The 20587-nt window shown below is 46.3% G+C and overlaps 1 protein-coding gene across 1 annotated transcript; it reads right to left on the reverse strand.

Annotated features, from left to right (window-relative positions):
• Positions 1-223: 223 nt before the first annotated feature.
• KCTD14 (potassium channel tetramerization domain containing 14) lies at positions 224-17141 on the reverse strand. Its single transcript, XM_037523035.2, has 2 exons — positions 17060-17141; positions 224-5141 (listed from the first exon to the last, which is right to left on the reverse strand). The coding sequence occupies exons 1-2, from the start codon at positions 17063-17065 to the stop codon at positions 4473-4475; spliced, it is 675 nt and encodes a 224-aa protein (XP_037378932.1). The 5' UTR covers positions 17066-17141; the 3' UTR covers positions 224-4472.
• Between the last annotated feature and the right edge of the window lie 3446 nt (positions 17142-20587).

A 20587-nucleotide genomic window follows, 5' to 3' on the forward strand; every position in this document is an offset into this window, starting at 1 on the left:
AGACTGGTAAATGAACCGAGGGCTGGTGGGGTGAGGGTGGGAATGGCGCCCTCCTGGTTCCAGCCAAGTGTTTCTCAATCAGGCTTATGAGCAGACTTAGGGATTTGGGTTGGGGGGTCCCAACTGCCTATACCCATTTCTGCTTCCTCCCTCAATATTAGGGGCTTAGTGTTGGTCTTTGTTGTAGACATAAGTGAGTGACAAGATTATCTTTGTTGAGGGGAAATCTACACTATAAGCCCATGCGTAACCTCCATCCCTGCTGTCACACAATCTTCCTTAGGACCCCACTGAGTAAGCACCTGGGAGTCGGGGAGTCAGAGAGACTGACTGACATCCACAGGTTGGATCATGGTGTACATTCGTTTTTTAAGAGCTTCTTCTAGAATAGATGCCCTCTGGTGGGCATTCTTAAGAAACAAATGTTTTCACTATTCTGTCACAGGGCAACCCCAATGTGAAATGGGTTGCCTGACTGTGGGTCCTCACCTGTGTACTTAAAAGGGACTTATAGTAAGACTCAACTGCAGGCACACACAAAAAGTTAATAAAGGGTTTATTTCAAAAAGGGGAAATGAGGAAAAGAATAACTCAGGGAGAAAGAGAGAGAGAGAAATTGGTGAATGTGTCCTACCAGTTCCTCTGAGCTGGGACACCAACAGCATGCTGAAAGCCAGCAAAAAGCCAAGAAACCCCAAGGCCCCCATGTTTATCTAGTTATATACCAAGCCTGGCTGCTTAACTCCACCCTCAGTTCCCAGCATCCTCCCTTTGGGGGTGATGGCATTATGGGATGTGTAGTTCTTAGTGTTCTGGATCTCTTTGGTCTGGGGTGCTGTGTGGAGTCCATAAAACCTGTGTTTGTGGAGTTCCTTCAGGGCATCCTTTCCCCCCAACAATTCCCAAAAGTCCATCCACATACCAACTGCACAGGTCTTGTCTTCCAATCTTGTACTTTCTAAGTGTTTGGTCAACTGGGAGGGGGCCTGGGCATGCTGTACTTTGGGATAAACTTTCAAGGCTACTGAACACAGTAGAAAGGGAAGAGGATGGATGGGGAGAGGTGCATGGGAGGATGGGGAGAATAAGCAGAGAATAGTTTTTGAATAAAAAAGAAGAGGTACTCTAAGAGAATAATGGCAGACTGCTAAGAATTAGGGTGTCTCCACAGGAATGATCTCAAAGTTTTACTGTGTTTTTCCTTTGGATTATAATAACAGCTACATTTAATTCTCTCTTAATCCCAACAGACCTGAAAAGTCTCATTTGCCCCTACAAAAGAACAGAAATACTATCTTGAACATTATTAGTGTGCCGTAATAATTTTCTTGGGCTGCTAGGAAAGAAAATGGTATTATTGGGTAGGCAACAAATAGTCCAATTAACGTATGCACTTCTAATTTATATCTTTTAAGATAAGATATTTCTTCTTTATATACGCCTGTAAGCCCCACCACCTTAAGTGGTGTAGTTCAATTACATTGGATTAAATGAGCATTCTCCCTGATAATTGTAAGTCATCAACAATTGTAACTTTAATTGCTGCATAGCATTACATTATATAGATGTAAAATAACTAACTTGACTTATTTATGATTATTTTCCTATCGTAAATTAAGTAGGATATAAACAGTATGCTATCTGAATTGTATTAGGGATTGGGAGTTTGGGGAATGTTGGAATTGCCTTTGTTTAATAAAATAGTTTGGTAAATTGTTTAGGAAAATAGTCATATACATGCAGGCTAGAGTCAAGGCGATAAAAGAGGTAACTAAACTGGACCATGGTCTTCTCTGTGCAAATGACAGGACCACAAAAGGGTTGGTGGGAACTTGGCATGCCTGTAAAGCCTCAGTATGGAATTGAAACACACTTTTACACATAATCCATTGGCCAGATTAAGTCATGAAAACAAGTAGCAGATCAGTGGTGTGGGAAGGTTTACGCCCCCTATAGAGAAACATGGCTATAACAGTGAGGAAGAAAGAATTGGAAACAAATACAATCCATTAATGAAAAGCCCCTAGAGATAGGCGTGACTGACAAACTTTTAAGAATGGATATGTCCAATATTCCATGGGAAATTATTTGCATCTCTGTATTATAAACTACCTCCCCTTCATTTACCTCTCTCTCACAGCTTGCTATGTGCACAAATAGCTCGTTGGAAATGGCATTGTAAAAAATTAAGAAAAGTATCTGTGGTTAAACTTGGGTGAGCAATGTGTATTAGGTGAGCAACCTGTGCAACAGGTTCGAGGTATGTAGAGGATCTCTCTGCTGAATGAATGAATCCAGAGACTAAGGAGAAGAGAACTAGAGTTGACCCTTAAGAAGTGAAGCCGGGGCCTCCTTGGTGGTGCAAGGGATTAAAGCTCAGCACTATGAAGCTATCAGCAGCCACTGCAGCATGAGTTTGATCCCTGGCCAGGGAGCTGACCTACAAAGCGCAATAGACTTCTCCTGTCTTGCCCACTGTGGGACAGTCATTCTGCCTGTTCTGTTCCCCACTCTCTCTGGTGAATACACACACACATACCCCCCAGCGCGCATGTACCTCTGGCCTGCACTCTAGCTCTTGTATTCATAAATAAATAAATCTTTTTTTTTAAAAAAATGAGGCCCTCAGGGCATATGTAGAAATCTTGGGAAGGACAACGACCCTTCCATAACTTCTGCAATTGAGGTTTTAAGCAATCTATTTAGATCTTAAGGAGTAAGGAGTCTCCTTGGAATCTAATCTCATTGGTAATCACTGATAAATGGGTTTGGAATTTTTTATCCCTCCCTCTTCAGGGTATTCCCCCCCTCTGATTTTTTACATGTTCTTGTTAAATATGGCTAAATTGCTCCATGATAAAAAATTCAAATTTTTTATCCAAGGTTTTTCCACTTTGTCAGCCATATTAAACACCAGAAAAGAAAAACATAGAGTAAGCTTTGAAGATAAGAAAAATGTACAACCACATGAAGTTATTGTTACAATGGTCACTGACCATGACTATTGTGAACAATTTTATTTTTAAATTTGAAACTCATTGATTCAGTTTTAATTCCTTAAATCTTGACCTCTAGTTCCTGGAAAACTACCAGTAAGTTAGTCAACTTATTTGGCTGGAAGGGAGGCATTTATCCTAGATCTGGCCTTGGAGAAGGGTGAACATCTACAATTGACCTCTTTAAAGTCATGCAATGTGTTGAGAAGCAGAACCTGAAACAGTCTCTTGCACAAATGGCTTTTTGAGGATGTGCTTTCAAGCCAAAGGGGGTGAGGAAAATAGGGCAGGGCAGAGGAAGAATGCCAGATAAGAAGGTGGTATAAAATGAAGCCTGATTTCAGCCTCATCACACCAAGAGCTCTGGAACAGAAAACAGCACCAGTTAATTCCTCCTTGAGACCAGGGGTCAGTTTCTTGGCTGTCCACACAAGTGGGATGGTAGTTCTTTTCTAGAGCGGGTTCTTAAAATTAGAGTGTGTCAGAATTTTCTAGGGGGCTTATTAAAACAGACTGCTGCGCTAACCCCCAGAGTTTCAAATTCAGTAGGTCTGACTTGGAGATAAGAGCTTTTATAGTTCTAACAAGTTCCCAGGTGTTGCTGATACTGCTAGTCTAGGGTTCGTGCTTTGAGAACCACTGCTCTAGAAAAGAAAACAGCTGTGAGACTTTAGTTGCCAACATTCTCAAAATCTAGGAAAAGGAGATCTGATGGGCATCTACTATAGGTAACAACTTGGTATCTTATCCATGAAGACACACCCCAAGGCTGGAGGATTGGACCACAAGCTGAAGCAGGACAGACGATATTTTGGGGTAAAGCTATCTAGATTCATGGTATCCTATTATTTTCCTGTCATCATCCTGCATCTCCAACCAAAGCATTGTTGAAATATTCCAGCTAACCTCATTCTGACTTTTGGACTTCAAGGGAAGGGTCTAGGGCCTCCCTGGTGGCGCAGGCAGTCGAGCACAGTGCTGTGAAGCTGTCCGCAGCCTCTGCAGTGTGGGTTCAATCCCAGCTGGTGGTGGAGCTACCCACATGGTGCAGCAGACCTCTCCTGTCTCATCCGCTGCTCCCCTCAGCAGTGTATTTCCGTCAGTCTGCCTGTTCTGTTCCCTGCTCTGTCTCTGGTGAATCCTCTCACCCTCCCGCACATCTGGCCTATACCGCGGTTCTTGTATGCATGATTAAATAAGTCTTTAAAAAAAAGTGGGGGGGGGGAAGGGTCTGACAGGTACAGGAGGCTTTAAAGAGAGAGCAGTTGCACCTCTCCAGGGCAAGTACAGTGGAATGGGTTGCAATGAGTGGAAAGTCCTCAAGGCTGGGGGAGAGAAATATTTGGGGGCAAACCTCTTACATGGTCTCGGAAGCTGATGTTTGTTTTTGAAATTAAAGGAAAATTGCTTTTGAAGGCCATTTTTAATTTCATAAGCCCCACCAGGGCCATAACGAACAGCCCCTGCCACTGGGGATCACCACCAGGTGAAGAGGAATGTATAAAAGTAATTGACAGCCTTGCCCCGCACTGCCTTCTCAGAGCAGGCTCGACGGGACACTTTATACCCCTGAGCTGCAATGTCCATCACCACACAGTCCAGGAGATCTGTGATCTCGGGGGCTGCCTTCCAGGGCCCGAACTTGATGACCGACCTCTTGTTTTCCTCCAGGACGCGCAGGGTGTCGGCGCAGTGAGCTGCATCTTCCTCCGTGCGCACCGCGCACACCAGCACGCTGGAGCTGCGCGCGGCCATGGCCTCGGCCCGCGCCAGGCGCACCATGAGCTCCAGGTTCTCGCTGTAACCTGGCACCCGCAGCAAGAACTGCTTCCGTGCCACCTGCTCACCGAAGATTTGTGGCGTGTCCTCCAGGAGCTTGACCAACGGTTTGATTTCGTAGAACTGAGCCTCGCGGTACACCTCTGGGATGTGCTGCGTGGGCAGCTGCTCGGAACGCAGGTAGTCCAGGATGGGTCCGAAATAGGTGCCGGAGCGATCGAAGAAGAAGCGGCCCTCCGCATCCTTGTGCGATCTGGAGAACATCTCTGCCAACTTGGAACCTGGGAGTTTTGTCAGGGTGCCCACGGAGGTGGTGTAGACAGCGCCCCCGACGTTCAGTTGCACCACGGGAGTTACACTTGGTGTCTGCGGGCGCAAGAGGCAAAGAGAACCGATAACGCCACCTCCAGGGAGCTCATGACGTGTTTTCATGCACAGAATAACCCCGGACATAATTTTAGGGGAGCCATAGGACTGCCATTAGGGACCAGGAAAAAGACTAATTATAATAAAGTAAAAATCAAAATCAACAAGCAGCTATAAACCAGAGAATAGGATCAAAACAAGGAGGTGGGAATTGTATGGGGACTACCACCAAGATGAAAATGCATACATTGTGCAAAAATGAAAAAGATGTAAAAAATATATAAAATTAAAAAACATAAATAAAACAAAGCCCCTCCCCCCCGAAAAAAGAAAATCGGAAGGCCCAGCTTAATAAAGGGGATTTATATTTATGCTTGGAAAAAAGAGAAAAAGAAAAAGATTTCAGTTTGCTATAAGAATACCTATTCAAGCATTTTAACTTTCTTGTTGAGGTCACAGAATATTAGCAGAGGAGGCTGCTGTGGAAGCAAATACCAGGGACAATATTTCTAAAAGTCTACTCATTTAGAAGATGGGGGTATTGGAGCCTCCCCAGTGGTGCAGCAGGTTGAGCACAGCGCTGTGAAGCTGTCCGTAACCTCTGCAGTGCTGTTCAATTCCTGGCCAGCTAGGGAGATACCCACATGGCACGGCGGACCTCTCCTGCCTTGCCAGCTGCTCCCCTCAGCAGTGTCTTCTGCATAGCCTGTTCCCCACTCTGTCTCTGGTGAATTCTCTCACCCTCCTGTGCCTCTGGTCTGTACCCCAGCTATTGTATAAATTAAAAAAAAAAATCTTTAAAAAAAGAAAGAGAAGGGCCTCCCCGGTGGCGCAGCGGTTGAGCGCTGGGTTGCGAAGCTGCCCGCAGCCTCTGCAGCGCCGGTTTGATCCCCAGCTGCTCCCCGGCCACCAGAGGAGGGTCCCACATGGCGTGCAGACCTCTCCTGACGCCCGCTGCTCCCCTCAGCAGTGTACTTCGGTCCTTCTGCCTGCTCTGCTCCCGGCTCTGGTGAATTCTCTCACCCTCCCACGCTTCTGACTGTACCCAGTGCTTGTATAAATAAATAAATAAAATAAATCTTTAAATATATATATATATATATGAAAGCAATGTTATTTAAAAAAAAAAAAGAGAAAATAAAAAAAAAAAAGATGGGGGTATTAAGCTGTGGTGAAGTCAGGAGTTCCCAACAGGGGATGCTGTGATCTAATGTATAGTAAAAAGGAGAGGACAGAGGAGGGAGAAGGAGGAAGAAGAAGGAGAAGTAGAAGAAGAGAAAAGGAGAAGGTGGGGTGGAGTAGCCTATTATCAACTGTTCAGAAAGGCTAAAGAAGCCATATATGTACTCACTTAGGAAGCCTTTCTTGGGTCCATACCCTGTGCTGGGAGTTTGACATAAACATTCTTATTTTATATAAATCAGAAATTTTGAGACACAGTTGGCATGACTTTGATTAACAAGTGGAATTTGTTTAATGAATGATTCTTCAAAATATATGGGCCCATGGGTAGTAAAGAACAGGACTGTCCTTGGTGGTGACATCAGATCCAGTGGGTGTAACTGCCTCATAAACTGTAAGTGCAGTGCCAATGTAAGTTAGGTTTAGCTGTTCAACAGGATTTTTAGGGCATCTTCTCTATGCCAAGCCTTGGCTGAGCACTAAAGATGTGGGTGAGATCCATGCAGTGCCTGCCTGGAGATGCTCACAGGCCAGTGGGAGAGGCCTGTAAAACAGGCCTAGAAACAGACCAAGAGGGAAATACTAAGCGCTGCCACACAGACCTGACCAAGATCATATAGTGATTATTTGCATGTGAGTGATACACCTGTTGTTATACTTCCAAACCAGCTTCCAGAACAACGTTCATCATTTAAAATTCACTTATTCAATAAAATATGTATGTGCCTGCTTTGTGCCAAGTACCAGGGACACAGCAGGAGGCTATCCCTTCCTCAGTCTAGTAACTGTGCTAAGCATTTTACCTGGTCTCTAACTCAATCCTCACAGACATCCTTCACAGATGAAGTTAAGGCATAAAGAGAGGAAGTAAGCTGACTATGGTCAATCAGCTATTTAATGATGATGTGAGTTGAACTCAGGTCTGATTTACCCCAAGAGTGTATTCGCAGTTGCTATATAACTGAATTTTCATCCTTCAGATACTTCCACTTTTCACTCCTTTAGTTATTCATTCAACAAAATGTAGAGAGGGCCCATTCCATTCAAGTCTCATGCTGAACAGATGAATAAAGCACAGTCCCAGCACTGAAGAAGCTCATAGGGGAGAGAAGGAAACAGATGGCTGAAATGTGTGGGTGCTGGGAGGAAAGACCCAAAGGTAGGAGGGGTCGCCTCTTTTTGTGGATGTGTGTTGGAGGCTGTCAGGGGAGGTTTCCTAGGGGATGTGATGATGACTGCTGCTGCAGAAAAGATCTGTGCAGTGTTAGAGGGAAGCCTGGATTTCCAATGCCAGAACCCTACCACAGGTCAGTGTGGGCCAGGGATGGGGCCAGGGCTCATGGATGTCCTGCACTCTGATTTAGGTGTGACACATTCTCAACTAGTCAGCGGACCCTAACTCTGAATTAAAGCACTGGATTTAAGGAAGCCTAAGACAGCCAAACTGTTGGGGAGAACTGAGTTGCCATGGCAACAGCTCCTACGGGGGACAGTAGAGCTGGCTGGAGGGAAGAAGAAAGAGGAGAGGATGCATTCTGACAGCAGCCAAACAATACAGCCAAGAGAGAATCCACCCAGAACTGGTGTCTCCTTCTTCCCCCCGTAAATCTCAGAGCCCATGGCAAAGCTGTTTGGTTAGGCCCGAGTGGCTCTGTAAGACAGGCAGTTAAATGCAGAGTTGCAAGACTTCAACCCTTGAAAAGACCCGCTGTGCTCCCATCACTCCTGTTCTTGTACTCACAATCACTGTTAATGTCCCCATATTACAGGAGGAGAAAGCCCAGAAGGAAGGATCGCACAGCTAGGGAGTGATGAAGTAAGAGCTGGGATCAAACCTATATCAGTCTGACTCGGGTTGGGCCTGGGTGTCCTCCTCACTCCTCCAACATCCAGCACCACTGCTGCCAGTAATCAGCTGTGTGCCTGCGGCAGCTCAATTCTCTCTGGATCTAGGCTTAGTCACTGATGAAATAGGGAGGCAAAATAGAGGAAGAGAATTCTAAGTCTAGTCTTTCAGAGCTAATGAATTAAACTAATTCATTAGACTATTGAGTCTAATGACTCCAATCCATTGCAAATGTCCTTTCTGAAGCTCATTTCAGATATTTTATAAAACATCTTCATCCCTGACATCCTCAACCCCATTTTGCTCAAATAAGACCTTGGATCTATTAAGTTTCTTTTTTGTTTTTTAAAGATTTATTTATTTATGCATACAAGAGCTGGGGTACAGGCCAGAGGCGTGGAGTGAGAGGATTCACCAGAGGCAGAGTGGGGAACAGAACAGGCAGACTGACGAAATACACTGCTGAGGGGAGCAGCAGGAGAAACAGGAGAGGTCTGCTGCACCATGTGGGTTGTTCCCTGGCTGGCTGGGGATCGAACTTGTGCTGCAAAGGCTGCAGATTGCTTCATAGTGTGGTGCTTAACCCCTTGCGCCACCAGGAGGCCCTGTTAAATTTCTTAATTCTGTCCCTCTTTCCCCCCCAAAACACCCAATCTCTTAGAAAATCCCAAACCTCCTGCCTTATCCATAAATACTACAATATGTGTTTTTTTTTAATTTAATTCCATTTTATTGCAATAGGTATTTCTAGCTGATAAGACTTCTTTTCCATACCTCTTCTGGATCATCTGCCCTTCTTTGTGGGCCCTCTTCCCTACCTTCTGTACTAGTCACCCTACCAAAGCATTCCTATGTGGGAAAGCCTGTCCTAGGCTCTGAGTGCAACTGGCTAGAGGAACATGGACTTCAGTAATTCTTGCTGAGAGCAGAGCCAGTGCTGTGAGAACACAGGATGATGAGATAAGTCCAGCTGTCACTCAGGTCTAGTCTGCTCCAGATGACTGGGGGTGAGGGAGCAGCAGGCCATTGTGGCAGTTGGTTGCCAGGTTTGTCAAGAACCTTGTAAACTTTGTTAAGGAGTCTACAGTTTATCTGGAAAGAAATGTAGGGTCACTGAAGCGTTTAATGATGGGGGTTACCAGATATCTGCAAACCCTCTGCCAAACATCCATACATTTCTTTAGGTCACCCTAATGGAGTCTATGGAGGGACACCCTGATTCATGTATACCCCAAGCCCCTCAAGACCTTTCCCCAACCTGCAGTGTGACTTTTTCCATTGTTCCCTATCTCAGTTGTCAGAACCAGAAACCCAGCTACAATTCTTACATTCTGAGCTCATCTTCAACCTCTCCCCACACAGGTAATCAATCAATCACCAAGTCTGGTGATTCTAAAAGCACCCTGGTTGGTTCCATGGTTCCCTGCCGTGGAGTGCCCTCCCCCAATCCAATCTCTTCTCTAAAACCAAAGTAGTTTTTCTTAGTAAACATCTGATCTGGTAACCCCCAGCATTAAATGCTTCAATGACCCTCCCTCATCCCTACTCATCTAGAGCAGGCTGGGTCCCCTCCCTCATGGACTTCACCCACTCTCCCTTCAGTTAGCCTGATGCACCCTCCAAGTTAATTCCTCCAGGAATCTTTCTGGAAGGTTTCTCTCCTTTTGATCCCAGAGGACCCTGAACTTCCACTGTCATGGCAATTACCTCTCTTCTAATTCCATTTAACAGTAGCCCCCAATAGTGAGGTTCCTAAGGGAGAACTATCCCAGATTCATTTTTATGCACCAGTACCCACTATGGAGCTCAGCATGCTCTGGACCCTGGACTCTCAATAAACATCCGTTGACTTATAGGAGCACTTAGTGTTCTGATAAAAGTCTGTGTGGCGCTGCCTGGCTCAGGCACCTCACTGCCTCCCTCCCATATAGGGCTGGTAATTCATTCAGACATTTATTGAGCACCTAGGGCTGCCCTGCCACTGAGCAGGTGACTTTGTCAACAACTCCCAACAGTGATGTCTTCACCACCCTGTGCAAAGAGCCATAGTCTCCCCATTGCTGGCTTTGCTTTCCCTTCCTACAAGTCTTCAGGAGGAACTTAACCCTGGAGAGATTAGAATGTTCTGTTCCCAGAGTGTGCTGGCCTTTTCCTCAGATCCTCCACCCAAACCGACCCCACCAGCTCCCCTCATCAAGCCACGGGAGGGGGCAAGCAGGCAGGCTAGCGGTCAGGACCCAGGCAAAGGGCAGGGCCAGGCTGGAGATGGTGGGGTCTGGGGGGTGAGGAAGGACAGATCCTCGGGCAGCCCTTGGGTGGGTGGGCAAGGCGGGGGCTAGGACGAGCTAGGCCCTGGGAGAGCAGAAACGCTGAGAGCAGCTAAAACAAAGACCTAGAGAAGAGGGAGGAGACAAACAAGGGCAGCCAGGCAGAAAAGAGCGCAAACTGGAGAGGCTGGAGGGAGCCCGACCCGGAGCGCCCCCGTGGCGCGGAGGCAGCGCGATCTCAGTGGGGGGCTGGGCCGCAGAGACAGAGACCCCCGGCTGCGCTGGGGTGGGCACCCAGAGGGCGGGCCCTCACGCCCGGGAAGACACGACTGGCGGGGCGCGGACAGACAGAAATAAAGGCGAGGAGGCGGGAGAGGCGCTGGGGCAGAGACGCCCCTTTCTCACCGGGGGCTGCGCGCCGGGGCTCTGCACGCCGGGCGCGGGCGCGGGCGCGGGCAGGGTGGGCTTGGCCGCGCGGAGGGCGGGGGGCAGATTCATCCTCCGGGCCCGCGGGCGCTGGCACCAGCAGCCCGGCCGCCCTCGCTGCCGCCCGCCCCGCCGCCAGGTGCCAGGTGCCCGCGGGGAGGAAGTGCAGCTCGCCCCGCCCGGGTGGCGCGGCTGGGGCTGCGTGTTCAGAGCCGGGAGGGGCCGGGGCGTGGCCAGGCGGGTGGTGACCCCTAGACTAGTCTCTGCCCCTCTCTGGCCCCGTGCAGGGGCAGGAAGGGCACAGAGCAGGTTATTAGGATCCGGCAGACGGGTAAAGGGGAGTCCTGGAGCCCTCGGTGGCTTTCTCAGGCATTTATTGAGCTTTCACGTGTAGAGCAGCAACCAGGCACACGGCAGGTAGGGGTGCGGGGGGGGGGGCGGCCAGGAGGCAAGCAGGCCCCCAAGTCCCCGGCAAGTCTTCACCCTGGGCTCTCTCTCTCTCTCTCTCTCTCTCTCTCTCTCTCTCTCTCTCTCTCTCTCTCTCTCTCTTTTGGTCCCTTTCAGTGATCCAAGAATAAATTGACATGAGAGAGATAAGCAAAAGAAAACACAAATTTAATTTCACGTGCAGAGAAATCCATGAGATATGGCACATAGTGAATGGCCAAAACAGCCTGTTTCTCTAGCTTTTAGACAAAGGAGCAATAATTCTGTGAGGAATAGACAAGACAAAGAAATTCCTGAAAGTCTTGGTTTGGATAACAATTTAGTGAACTCAGCCGAGTTTGTGTACAGTTTCAGATTCTTGCCTGTCATGGTAAGAATGTGTCTTCGCCTCTGTGCCCGAACTCCCTGGGCTGCTTGTACTTGGATGTTTGCTTTCTTCTTCATATTAGGGTAATTTTTAGTAATTATTTTCTCATATATATATTTTTAAAGTTCACTATTTTTTTAAAGATTTATTTATTTATGCATACAAGAGCTGGGGTGCAGGCCAGAAATGTGGGGGTGAGAGGATTCACCAGAGACAGAGTGGGGAGCAGAACAGGCAGACTGACTGATATACACTGCTGAGGGGAGGAGCAGGCGAGACAGGAGAGGTCTGCTGCACCATGTGGGTAGCTCCCTGGCCAGCAGGGGATCGAACTCGTGCTGTGGATAGCTTCATAGTTTGTGTCCCAACCCCTTGCGCCTCCAGGGAGGCCCTCAAATATATTTTTCTGGCCCTTTCTCTTCTTCTGGAACCCCTTTAATGTGAATAATATTTCTTTTGATGTTTCCCAGAGGTCTCTGAGGGTGTCTTTTTTTTTTCCAATTCTTTGTCATTTTGCTGCTTTGTCTAGGTGATTTTTATTACGTTTTTTCCCCCCAACTCACTTAATTTGTTGCTGAGTTATCCAGTTTACTCTTGAACACATTTATTGCATTTTTTAGTTCTATTATTATATTCTTCAATTCTATGACTTCTGTCTGGAGGTTCCTTAATTTTTCTGGTTTACCCATTTTTCTCCCAAAATCACTGGTTAACTATTATTTTGAAATCTTCCTCAAGTAGTTGCTTATCTCTGTTTCTTTAGGCTCTTTTTCCAGATTTGTTTGGCTATTTCATTTAGGGTACTTCTAGGCCCTATTTTTTCCTTATTCTCTGGGTTCACTTCTGTGTTCTAGGTGACACTACTACCTCCTCTAGCACTGAGGGCTTCATCTTTTTTTTATAAAGAGTTTTTATTTTATTTATTCATACAAGAACTGGGGTATAGGCCAGAGGTGCAGGGGGTGAGAGGATTCACCAGAGACAGAGTGGGGAGCAGAACAGGCAGACTGACTGAAATACACTGCTGAGGGGAGTTAGTGGGTGAGCAAGGAGAGGTCTGCTGCACCATGTGGGTAGCTCCCTGGCCAGGGATCAAACTCATGTGCAGTGGCTGCAGTTAGCTTCATAGGTTGCGTCTTAACCCCTTGCACCACCAGGGAGACCCTCTTTACCATACTCTTAGAAATGAATTTATGTAGGGAGCCCTGGCATCCCTGAAGAACTCTGACACCACTGTTCTCTAGCAATCAGACCTCGTAGTGGGAACCACTGATAGGAAAAACCTAAGCACAATGGGAGTAGTTACAAGGGGGTGTTCAGGGGCCAAGGTGAAACTCAAATGTCAAAGGCAAGGTGGGCATGGTTACTTTACTAGACAGCAGAGTCAAAGGAGTAATGACTTGTGCAGAACTATAGCATTGGCTAGTTAATCATGGCATTCCTAGAAATTAAACAGGGAGTCTATTAAATTTTCACTTGATGCATATAAGCAGAAAAACTCTAGGTCAGGTCAAAAAAATCTAATTTAAATCATAAAAACCAAGAATCGTGGCCCCTCAGTTTGCAGGCATGAGCCAATTTACAGGCCAGAACTTTTTAAATGAAGGGGAGACTGGACTTCTGTGCACTACCCAAAAATTATACTGTTAACCTTTCTCTTTGCCTTCTCAAAGACATAGGTTTTACAATGATAACTGTGCACTGGGGAAAAGGAAATAATCAGATGTTTTGGGGATCACTGGACAATGGGTCTGAAATGACACTAATTCCAGGTGACCTGAAACACCACTGTGGCCCTTGAATCAGAGTAGGGACTTGTGGAGGTTAGAATATGAATGGATTTTTGCCCAGGTCCATCTTGCAGTGGGTCCAGTGAGTCTCTGAACCAATCCTATGGTTATTTCCCCAGTTCCCAAATTCATAACTTGAACAGGCATATTTAACAACTGGCAAAAACCCCATACTGGTTTTGGAATGATAGGAAAGGCCAAGGAAAAATCATTAAAAACAGTCTTTACCTAGAAAAATGGTAAATGAAGAAATTTCACATCCCTGGAGGACTTAAAGGGGTTAGTGTCTCCATTAAGCACTTGAAAGATGCAGTGGTGGTGATTCCCACACACCCCAATTCTACTCTCCTATTTGACCTGTGCAAAATGCAGGTGGATTTTGGAGCATTACAGTGGATTATGATGAATTTAAACAGGTGATGGCCACAACTGCAGCTGCTGCCCTCAGACATTGACACTCCTGGCTTCTGAGCCTTTGGACCCAGACTTACAGCATCAGCTCCCCTGTTTTTCAGGCCGTTGGACTCAGACTGAATTACACCACTGGCTTCCCTGACTCTCTGTTTAACAGATGGTAGATCATGGGTCTTGTCAGGCTCCCTGATCATGTGAGTCAATCCCCAGAATAAGTCTCCTCTTATCTGTGTTTTTAGCTATAGATTTTTCTATATCTATGTCTACATCCTATTTTTCCATTTCCTTGGAGAATATGCACTATAATGTAAATATAATAATACTACGTTTGGAAATCTATACCAAGTAAATTATCCCAAAGACAGAGAATCCTGTATGAAAGAAAATGTTCATTATAGCTTTAACACAAGTAAGCACAGGGACATTTTGAAAGTTTGACTATGAATCCATTTGTTAGCTTGTGTTCTAAAGATATCAAAACACACACATACCACACACACACACACACACACACACACACTCAGACACACAGAGTTCCCAAACTAAAATCTGAGACCAGAAATGAGAATCTTATGTTCTATGAACTGTGAAACTTAAATTTATCAGTAATAGTCAAAATTTGTCTAAATCTAAAGATCAACATTTATGCAATTCAACCATAGACCTATTTCTAGCATATCTGCTAAGATACCTGGTTCTCTAGGGCAATGGATGTGCTCAAAATATATTAATAGTTGGCTCCTTCAGGACCAAACAGATTTGTTTGTGATTTCATCCACAGTTATTGACTCTCAACAACCAAAACCCCTGCAATTTCCTGAGTGATAAGAGCAATAGGAACATCTTTTATTATAATATTCATTCTCTTGCCCTCAGTTCCTAAAAATGCTTCAGTGAGTCTTAAAGGTGAAATGAATATTTTTTAATTTAAATATTTTATTTTATATAATTCTTACATCATTTTTCATTTTTGCACAATGTATGCATTTTCACTTTGGTTATATTCCCCATACAATTGCACCCCCCCTCCTTATTTTGACTCTAGTCCTTCCTTTCCCCGCTCCTTCTTCCCCCCCGAAATGAATATCTTGTTATTACCTTGTTTTAACAAGACCCTTTCAATAACTGAGTTTATGTTATGGTGTTTTGGAAAACATCAAAAGATGGTCGCTGGTTACGAGGGGTAATCAACCTTGCCTAGCTTGTTGGGGCTTTCAGAGACACCCTCTGGGGTACGGAAAGAGGGCTAGTGGGTGAATAAATCACCAACAGCTAATGATTTAATCAATCAAGTCTGTCTAATGATATCTCCATAAAAACCCCAAAAAAGGGAGTTCAGAAGTCTAGGATGATGAACCAAAATGCCTTCCACATGCCACAATGACCTGGACCTATATAACTCTTCATCTGGCTGTTGGTTTGTATGCTTTAATATCCTTTGTAATAAACTGGTAAACGAGCGAGTAAAAGATTTCCTGAGATCTCTGAGCTGCTTTATCAAGTTAATCAAGCCCAAAGATGGGGTAGAGGGGGCCTTTCATTTATAGCCAATTGGTCTTAAGCACAGGTGACAGTCTGGGTTTGACTTCTGAAGCAGTGGGTGGTCCTGTGGGACGAGGCCCTTAGTGTATAAAATGTGATGGTATTTCCAGGTGGACTGAGTCAGAATTAATAGATAAGTTGAATTGTAGGACACCTGGCTGGTAGCTCAAGAATTTCTTTGTGGTGTGATGGTAAACCACCCCCATACACCCACAATGGAACTGGTTTCCAGAATCACAATAGCTATTTAGCCAAATCTCCTCAAAATACATTACATACTTGCCCTGCACTCCAAGAATAATTTAGAATATTTTTAATTTTAATCTTCTTTGATAAGAATGTTAAATCCATTCAATCTACTGTTTGCTTCTTCAAATTATGTTTTCAGAAGCACATGTTAGGATTATTTATGAAAATCAGTGCAAAGCAAGAGTTAGAGACTTACATTAGGACTGAAATGGCTTTCTGAATGATATTCACAAGCTTTAAAGAGTGATTTTGGTACATCCATTTTCCTTTTCCTTCCTACTTGGAACTCAAGGTCTCATAGAAGATCAGTAACTTAGGGAACAATTTCAGCAAACCTTGTAGTGAACAGATCCTGGGGAAGATAAGTATAACCAGAGCGAACTTTCTGAACCAGTGTTGGCACTGACCGCATTTCTTGTATCATACTTACAGAGCTATTCTTTACATCAGAAAATACTGATTGTAGGAGTGCATCTATTTGTGATAATTTAATTGATGTTTGCATTCCCTACTAGGCTATAAACCCCATGAAAGTGGGAGCCATGACTGGATTTATTCACCATTACATTCCCTGAAACGAGTGTAGCGGGTGCCCAAAAATTTGGTCATGATTAACTGAAGGAACACGTAGCATAGCCAGAGCCTTCATTTCTGGTTCTATTGATGCTGTCTTATGTGACCTTTGCTAGAACTTCATACAGTCTCTGATTCTCAGGTATCACATTGGGGAGCAGTTTTTCAACAAGGTAGTCACAAAATGCTTTCCACTTTAGACTTCAAATTGATTTAAATGCCAGGAATGTCAGATTAGAACTGATGCAGTAAAGAACTGATGCAGGAATGCTGCGGCAGAGGTGTTCTACTAAGCATCTCCAGGAAGTCCCAGGAATGACTCCTGAAGAAATGTGAACTTTATGGCCATAAGGTCTTTGGAAAAATTGTGAAAGGAAAGACATTTCTAATTAAACCCTGCTTGCTCTTCTACATCCCTTTACTGAAACCAATAGAGTTCTACCATTGACACTACCTTGACATTTATTTTCTGCCACTCTTAGGAAATGCAGCTGTGAGGATCTATAATGGAATGCACAAAGGAGGCAAATTTGTGCTGGTTGCATCTCTCTGTGCCAGGGAAGGACAGTTAGACTAACATCGATGGCTCAGGTCAGGACCAAAGCTATTTAAGAACTGGCAGAGAGCCCTTAAGACACTTTGTCACCTGACACTGACCCTCAGAATGAGTCTTGTAGGGACAGTTCCCAAAGTCCAAGAGACTATTGCTCCAACACAGTAACCATTTGTCCTTTGTTGAAAACATTACTGTCTTGTACATAGGAATATCAGACCCACATACTGGCTTTCACATTTCTCCAGGAAAACATTCCAACCTGCATAATGAAGACAGGATCCTTCCCACGAAACAGTGAAGTCCTTCATTTCCTGTTCCACCAACATCCCTGTCATAATAAAATCCATAGACAAATATTATTGTTTCCTATCACTCTAGGGGTAATACAAGCAGGAGGAACATAGGGAGCTATATCTCTTCGCAGAGCACTGAGAGAACATATCAAATAGTTACAGAGAAGGATCTGTGTTCTGAGAGACTTTCACTGAGTCCTAAGAATCCCACTAACACCGTGCCCAAGGGCAGGGAGGTGGAGGAGGCAGGCTGCTGACACCAACCAACGTAGCTAGGAGCATAAGGCAAAAGAAAAATCAACAATACTGATCTTGGTTTATTAAAATGTTCATGTCTTGGGCCTCCCCTGGGGGCACAGAGGTTGAGCTCTGGGCTGCGAAGCTGCCTGCAGCCTCTGCAACGCCAGTTCAATCCCCGGCCACTGGTGAGGATCCCACATGGAGCGACAGACCTTTCCTGCCTCCGCTGCTCCCCTCAGCGGTGCACTTCGTCAGTCGGCCTGTTCTGTTCCCCGCTCTGGCTCTGGTGAATTCTCTCACCCCCCACACCTGTGACCTGTACCCCAGCTCCTGTATGCATAAATAAATAAATCTTTAAAAATAAAGTAAGCAGATTGATTCCTAAAAATACAATCTTGGAAGGAGGGGGAGGCCGGGGACCTCAGAGGGGTAAGATCTGCCTAACCCGCCATTTGTCAACCCCTTCCAACAGGGCCTTGGGCTTGGTGCCCAGCCAGGTTGGCGCTTCCCTACAGCTGAGCCCAGCCCTAAAAGAGGGCAACCGCCTCGTCCCGGGGGCTGAACCCACGCCAGGCGTCAGTTCCCTGGTGGCCCAGAGCCCAGCGCCCAGCCAAGGGCCGAGGAACAGGGCGGGAGCTCGGGGCAGCCGCCGGAGAGCAGAGCGTTGGGGTCGGGGCCCCTCCAGGTCGCCGGCCACGCGGGCCCCTGGCGGGGCTGCAGCCTCTCCCCGGCGCTGTCCGCGCGGGTGGCCCGGCGGCTTAGGCAGATGCGCCCGGGGCGTCCCCGGGCGGTCGGGGCTGCCACTTGTCGGCAGCATCTACTCGCGGCCGCCTCAGCTGAGCTCCCCCATGTCTGCACGAAAAAGCAGAGCCAGGGGTGCGGCGAGGGCAGCCCGGCGGGCCACAGGCAGGGAGGCCCGGCCTGTCCGGGGGGCGCAGACGACCCGCCCGGGCTCGAGCGGCGAGGACGCCCCTCCCTGCGCCGCGGTCTGCGGGAAACCGGCCCCCCAGGCTTCGAGAAGGCCCAGACGCGCGCCCCAGGGGAATGGCCCTGCCCCCAGCCCCCTCCCCGCCCCAGCCCGGAGCCCCACGCCCAGACCCGCCGCCTCCAGGGGCATCAGGAGGGCAGGGCCCGACGCCCAAGAGCGCCCCAGTGAACCATCGGAGTAGCAACTGGTGAAAGTTTATTGTGCATACACCAGAAACACAGTTTGCAAACCTAAGTCACTCAAACCAAACCATGGACTGAAGTTCAGGAATGTAGTGCTATAAAGCAACTTTTATAATAAGAAACATTCTCAGGGGGATTGGTTCTAACAGTAGAATTTTTAGTAGTTACCTCCTATCAGCCTTGGGAAACAATTTAAGTTTTGTTTATGTAGAAAGATTTGTAGGGGCAGGAAGGACACAGGGCAGGTTTTCTGATCCAGCAGACGACGGGGGTTAAGGGAAGAGAGTCCTGGAGACCTCTGTGGCTTTTGCAGGCTTTTATTGGGATCTACCAGGCACAGGGCAGGGAGGGGTGCTGGGGGGCCGGGAGGCTGGCAGGTCTCCCAGCCCCCAGCAAGTCTTCACTCTATGTGACTCTATCTGGTCTCTCTCTCATTCTCTCTCTCCTTCTTTTCTGCTTCTCTGCTTCTGCTGGCATCCCTGTGACGCTGCCCTTAAATGCCCAGTCTCAGCCCAGGTGAATCCCATCTACCTATGCCCACACCCTACTCCAGGTGCCCACCATCAGGCATGCATTCAGGGCAGCAAGTTTCAGTCATCTATCCTGATGGCGGGAGGGCAGAAAATCTTGATAAATTTACCTTACCCTATAGAGTGTCAACAAGAAATGACCCAGAGCAAGTTAATCTTACAAGTAAGTTAAACTTCCTTTGTCTACTAAACTGCATTTGTCTACTCAGGAAAATTTCAAGGCTGGTCTCCCTTCCTTGTTGATTTTAACAAAACAGAACCCAAAGGAAGAGGAGCACAGGACTTTCCCCCCAAAGAATACAGTTGGAAAAGGGAGAGGGAGTAGGGAAAATAACTTCAAAGTAGAGAAATTAAGCATCAGGGAAATGCAAATCAAAACCACAATGAGATATTGCTTCGCACCTGTGAGAATGGCCGATATCAAAAAGACCAAGGACAAGTTTAGGTGAGGATTTGGAGAAAAGGAAAACTTATATACTGTTGGTGAGAATTTAGACTAGTCCACCCCATATGGGAATCAGTGTGGAGGTTTCTCCAAGTATTAAAGTAAATTTACCACATGAGCCAGTAATTCCACTGATACTGGAATTGTCAGGCCTAGTCTCCCAGCCAGGAAGGGATTCCAGGCTGCAGGGGCAGCGCTGAGTCCCGGCCACTAGACCCCCACGGGTTGGTGTCTCACGAAGCTGCAGCAGGAACTTCGCAGACGCTCAGGCAAGCAAGTGAGAAGAGGCAGGTTTGTTTAGAGAAAGAAAAAGTTTATTGAGGAGAAAAAGAGCAGAAATAAAGTGGGACTCCCAGGCCAGGGAACCAGGCCTGGGAGGGGCAAGGAAGCCAAAGTGGAGTCGTGTCTCAGGGAATATAGACCTTTTTTCCCTCATTATTCTAAAACTCCACCAGTCTCTTTGTGATTGGTTAGTTCTCGGCTGTCTCACTTAATTTGCTACTGAGTGGGGGATCTTCACATTCCTTATCTAACAGGTTTCTCTTTCCCCATTTGTTGCATCTTTATCTTTATGGCCCAGTCCTCTGGATGGGCATCCCTGCATTGAAGTTAAACAGCTGCCCTTCTAAGTTGTCCATAAATTAAACCACTCTCCATTTCTCCAATCTCCGCCTCCCTTTACCACCTGAAGGAAACCAGGACCACCGTTAACAATGTTGTCCTTGGTCCTGGGATGTTTGTTTTTCCTAGTGGAATTGGTTACTTTCCCTTGGTTGTCCTCATCTCTGAAGCCTCCCTAAATTCTTCAGAGGTCCCCTCCTGCACTGTCCCTAAAACTGCCTAATTTCTAGCTTGCCCTGTGTCTCACCACAGTTACCCAAAGTTGCAAAAACACTAATTTGAAGGGATCTAGGCACTCCTATTTTCATTGTAGCCATATTTACTATAACCAAGTTATGGAAACAACCTAGATGCAGCAATGATATAGTAACCGTAGTAACAATAAAGTAACTGTAGTATGGAATATTACTCAGCTACCAAAAAAAAAAAAAAAAACTAAAACCAGGACTCTTGCCATTTGTGGCAACATGGATAGATCTGGAGGGGAT

This window comes from Talpa occidentalis, unplaced genomic scaffold (genome assembly GCF_014898055.3).
Source record: "Talpa occidentalis isolate TD23 unplaced genomic scaffold, MPIMG_talOcc4v2.1 talOcc4.3, whole genome shotgun sequence".
In the NCBI taxonomy this organism is placed as follows: domain Eukaryota; kingdom Metazoa; phylum Chordata; class Mammalia; order Eulipotyphla; family Talpidae; genus Talpa; species Talpa occidentalis.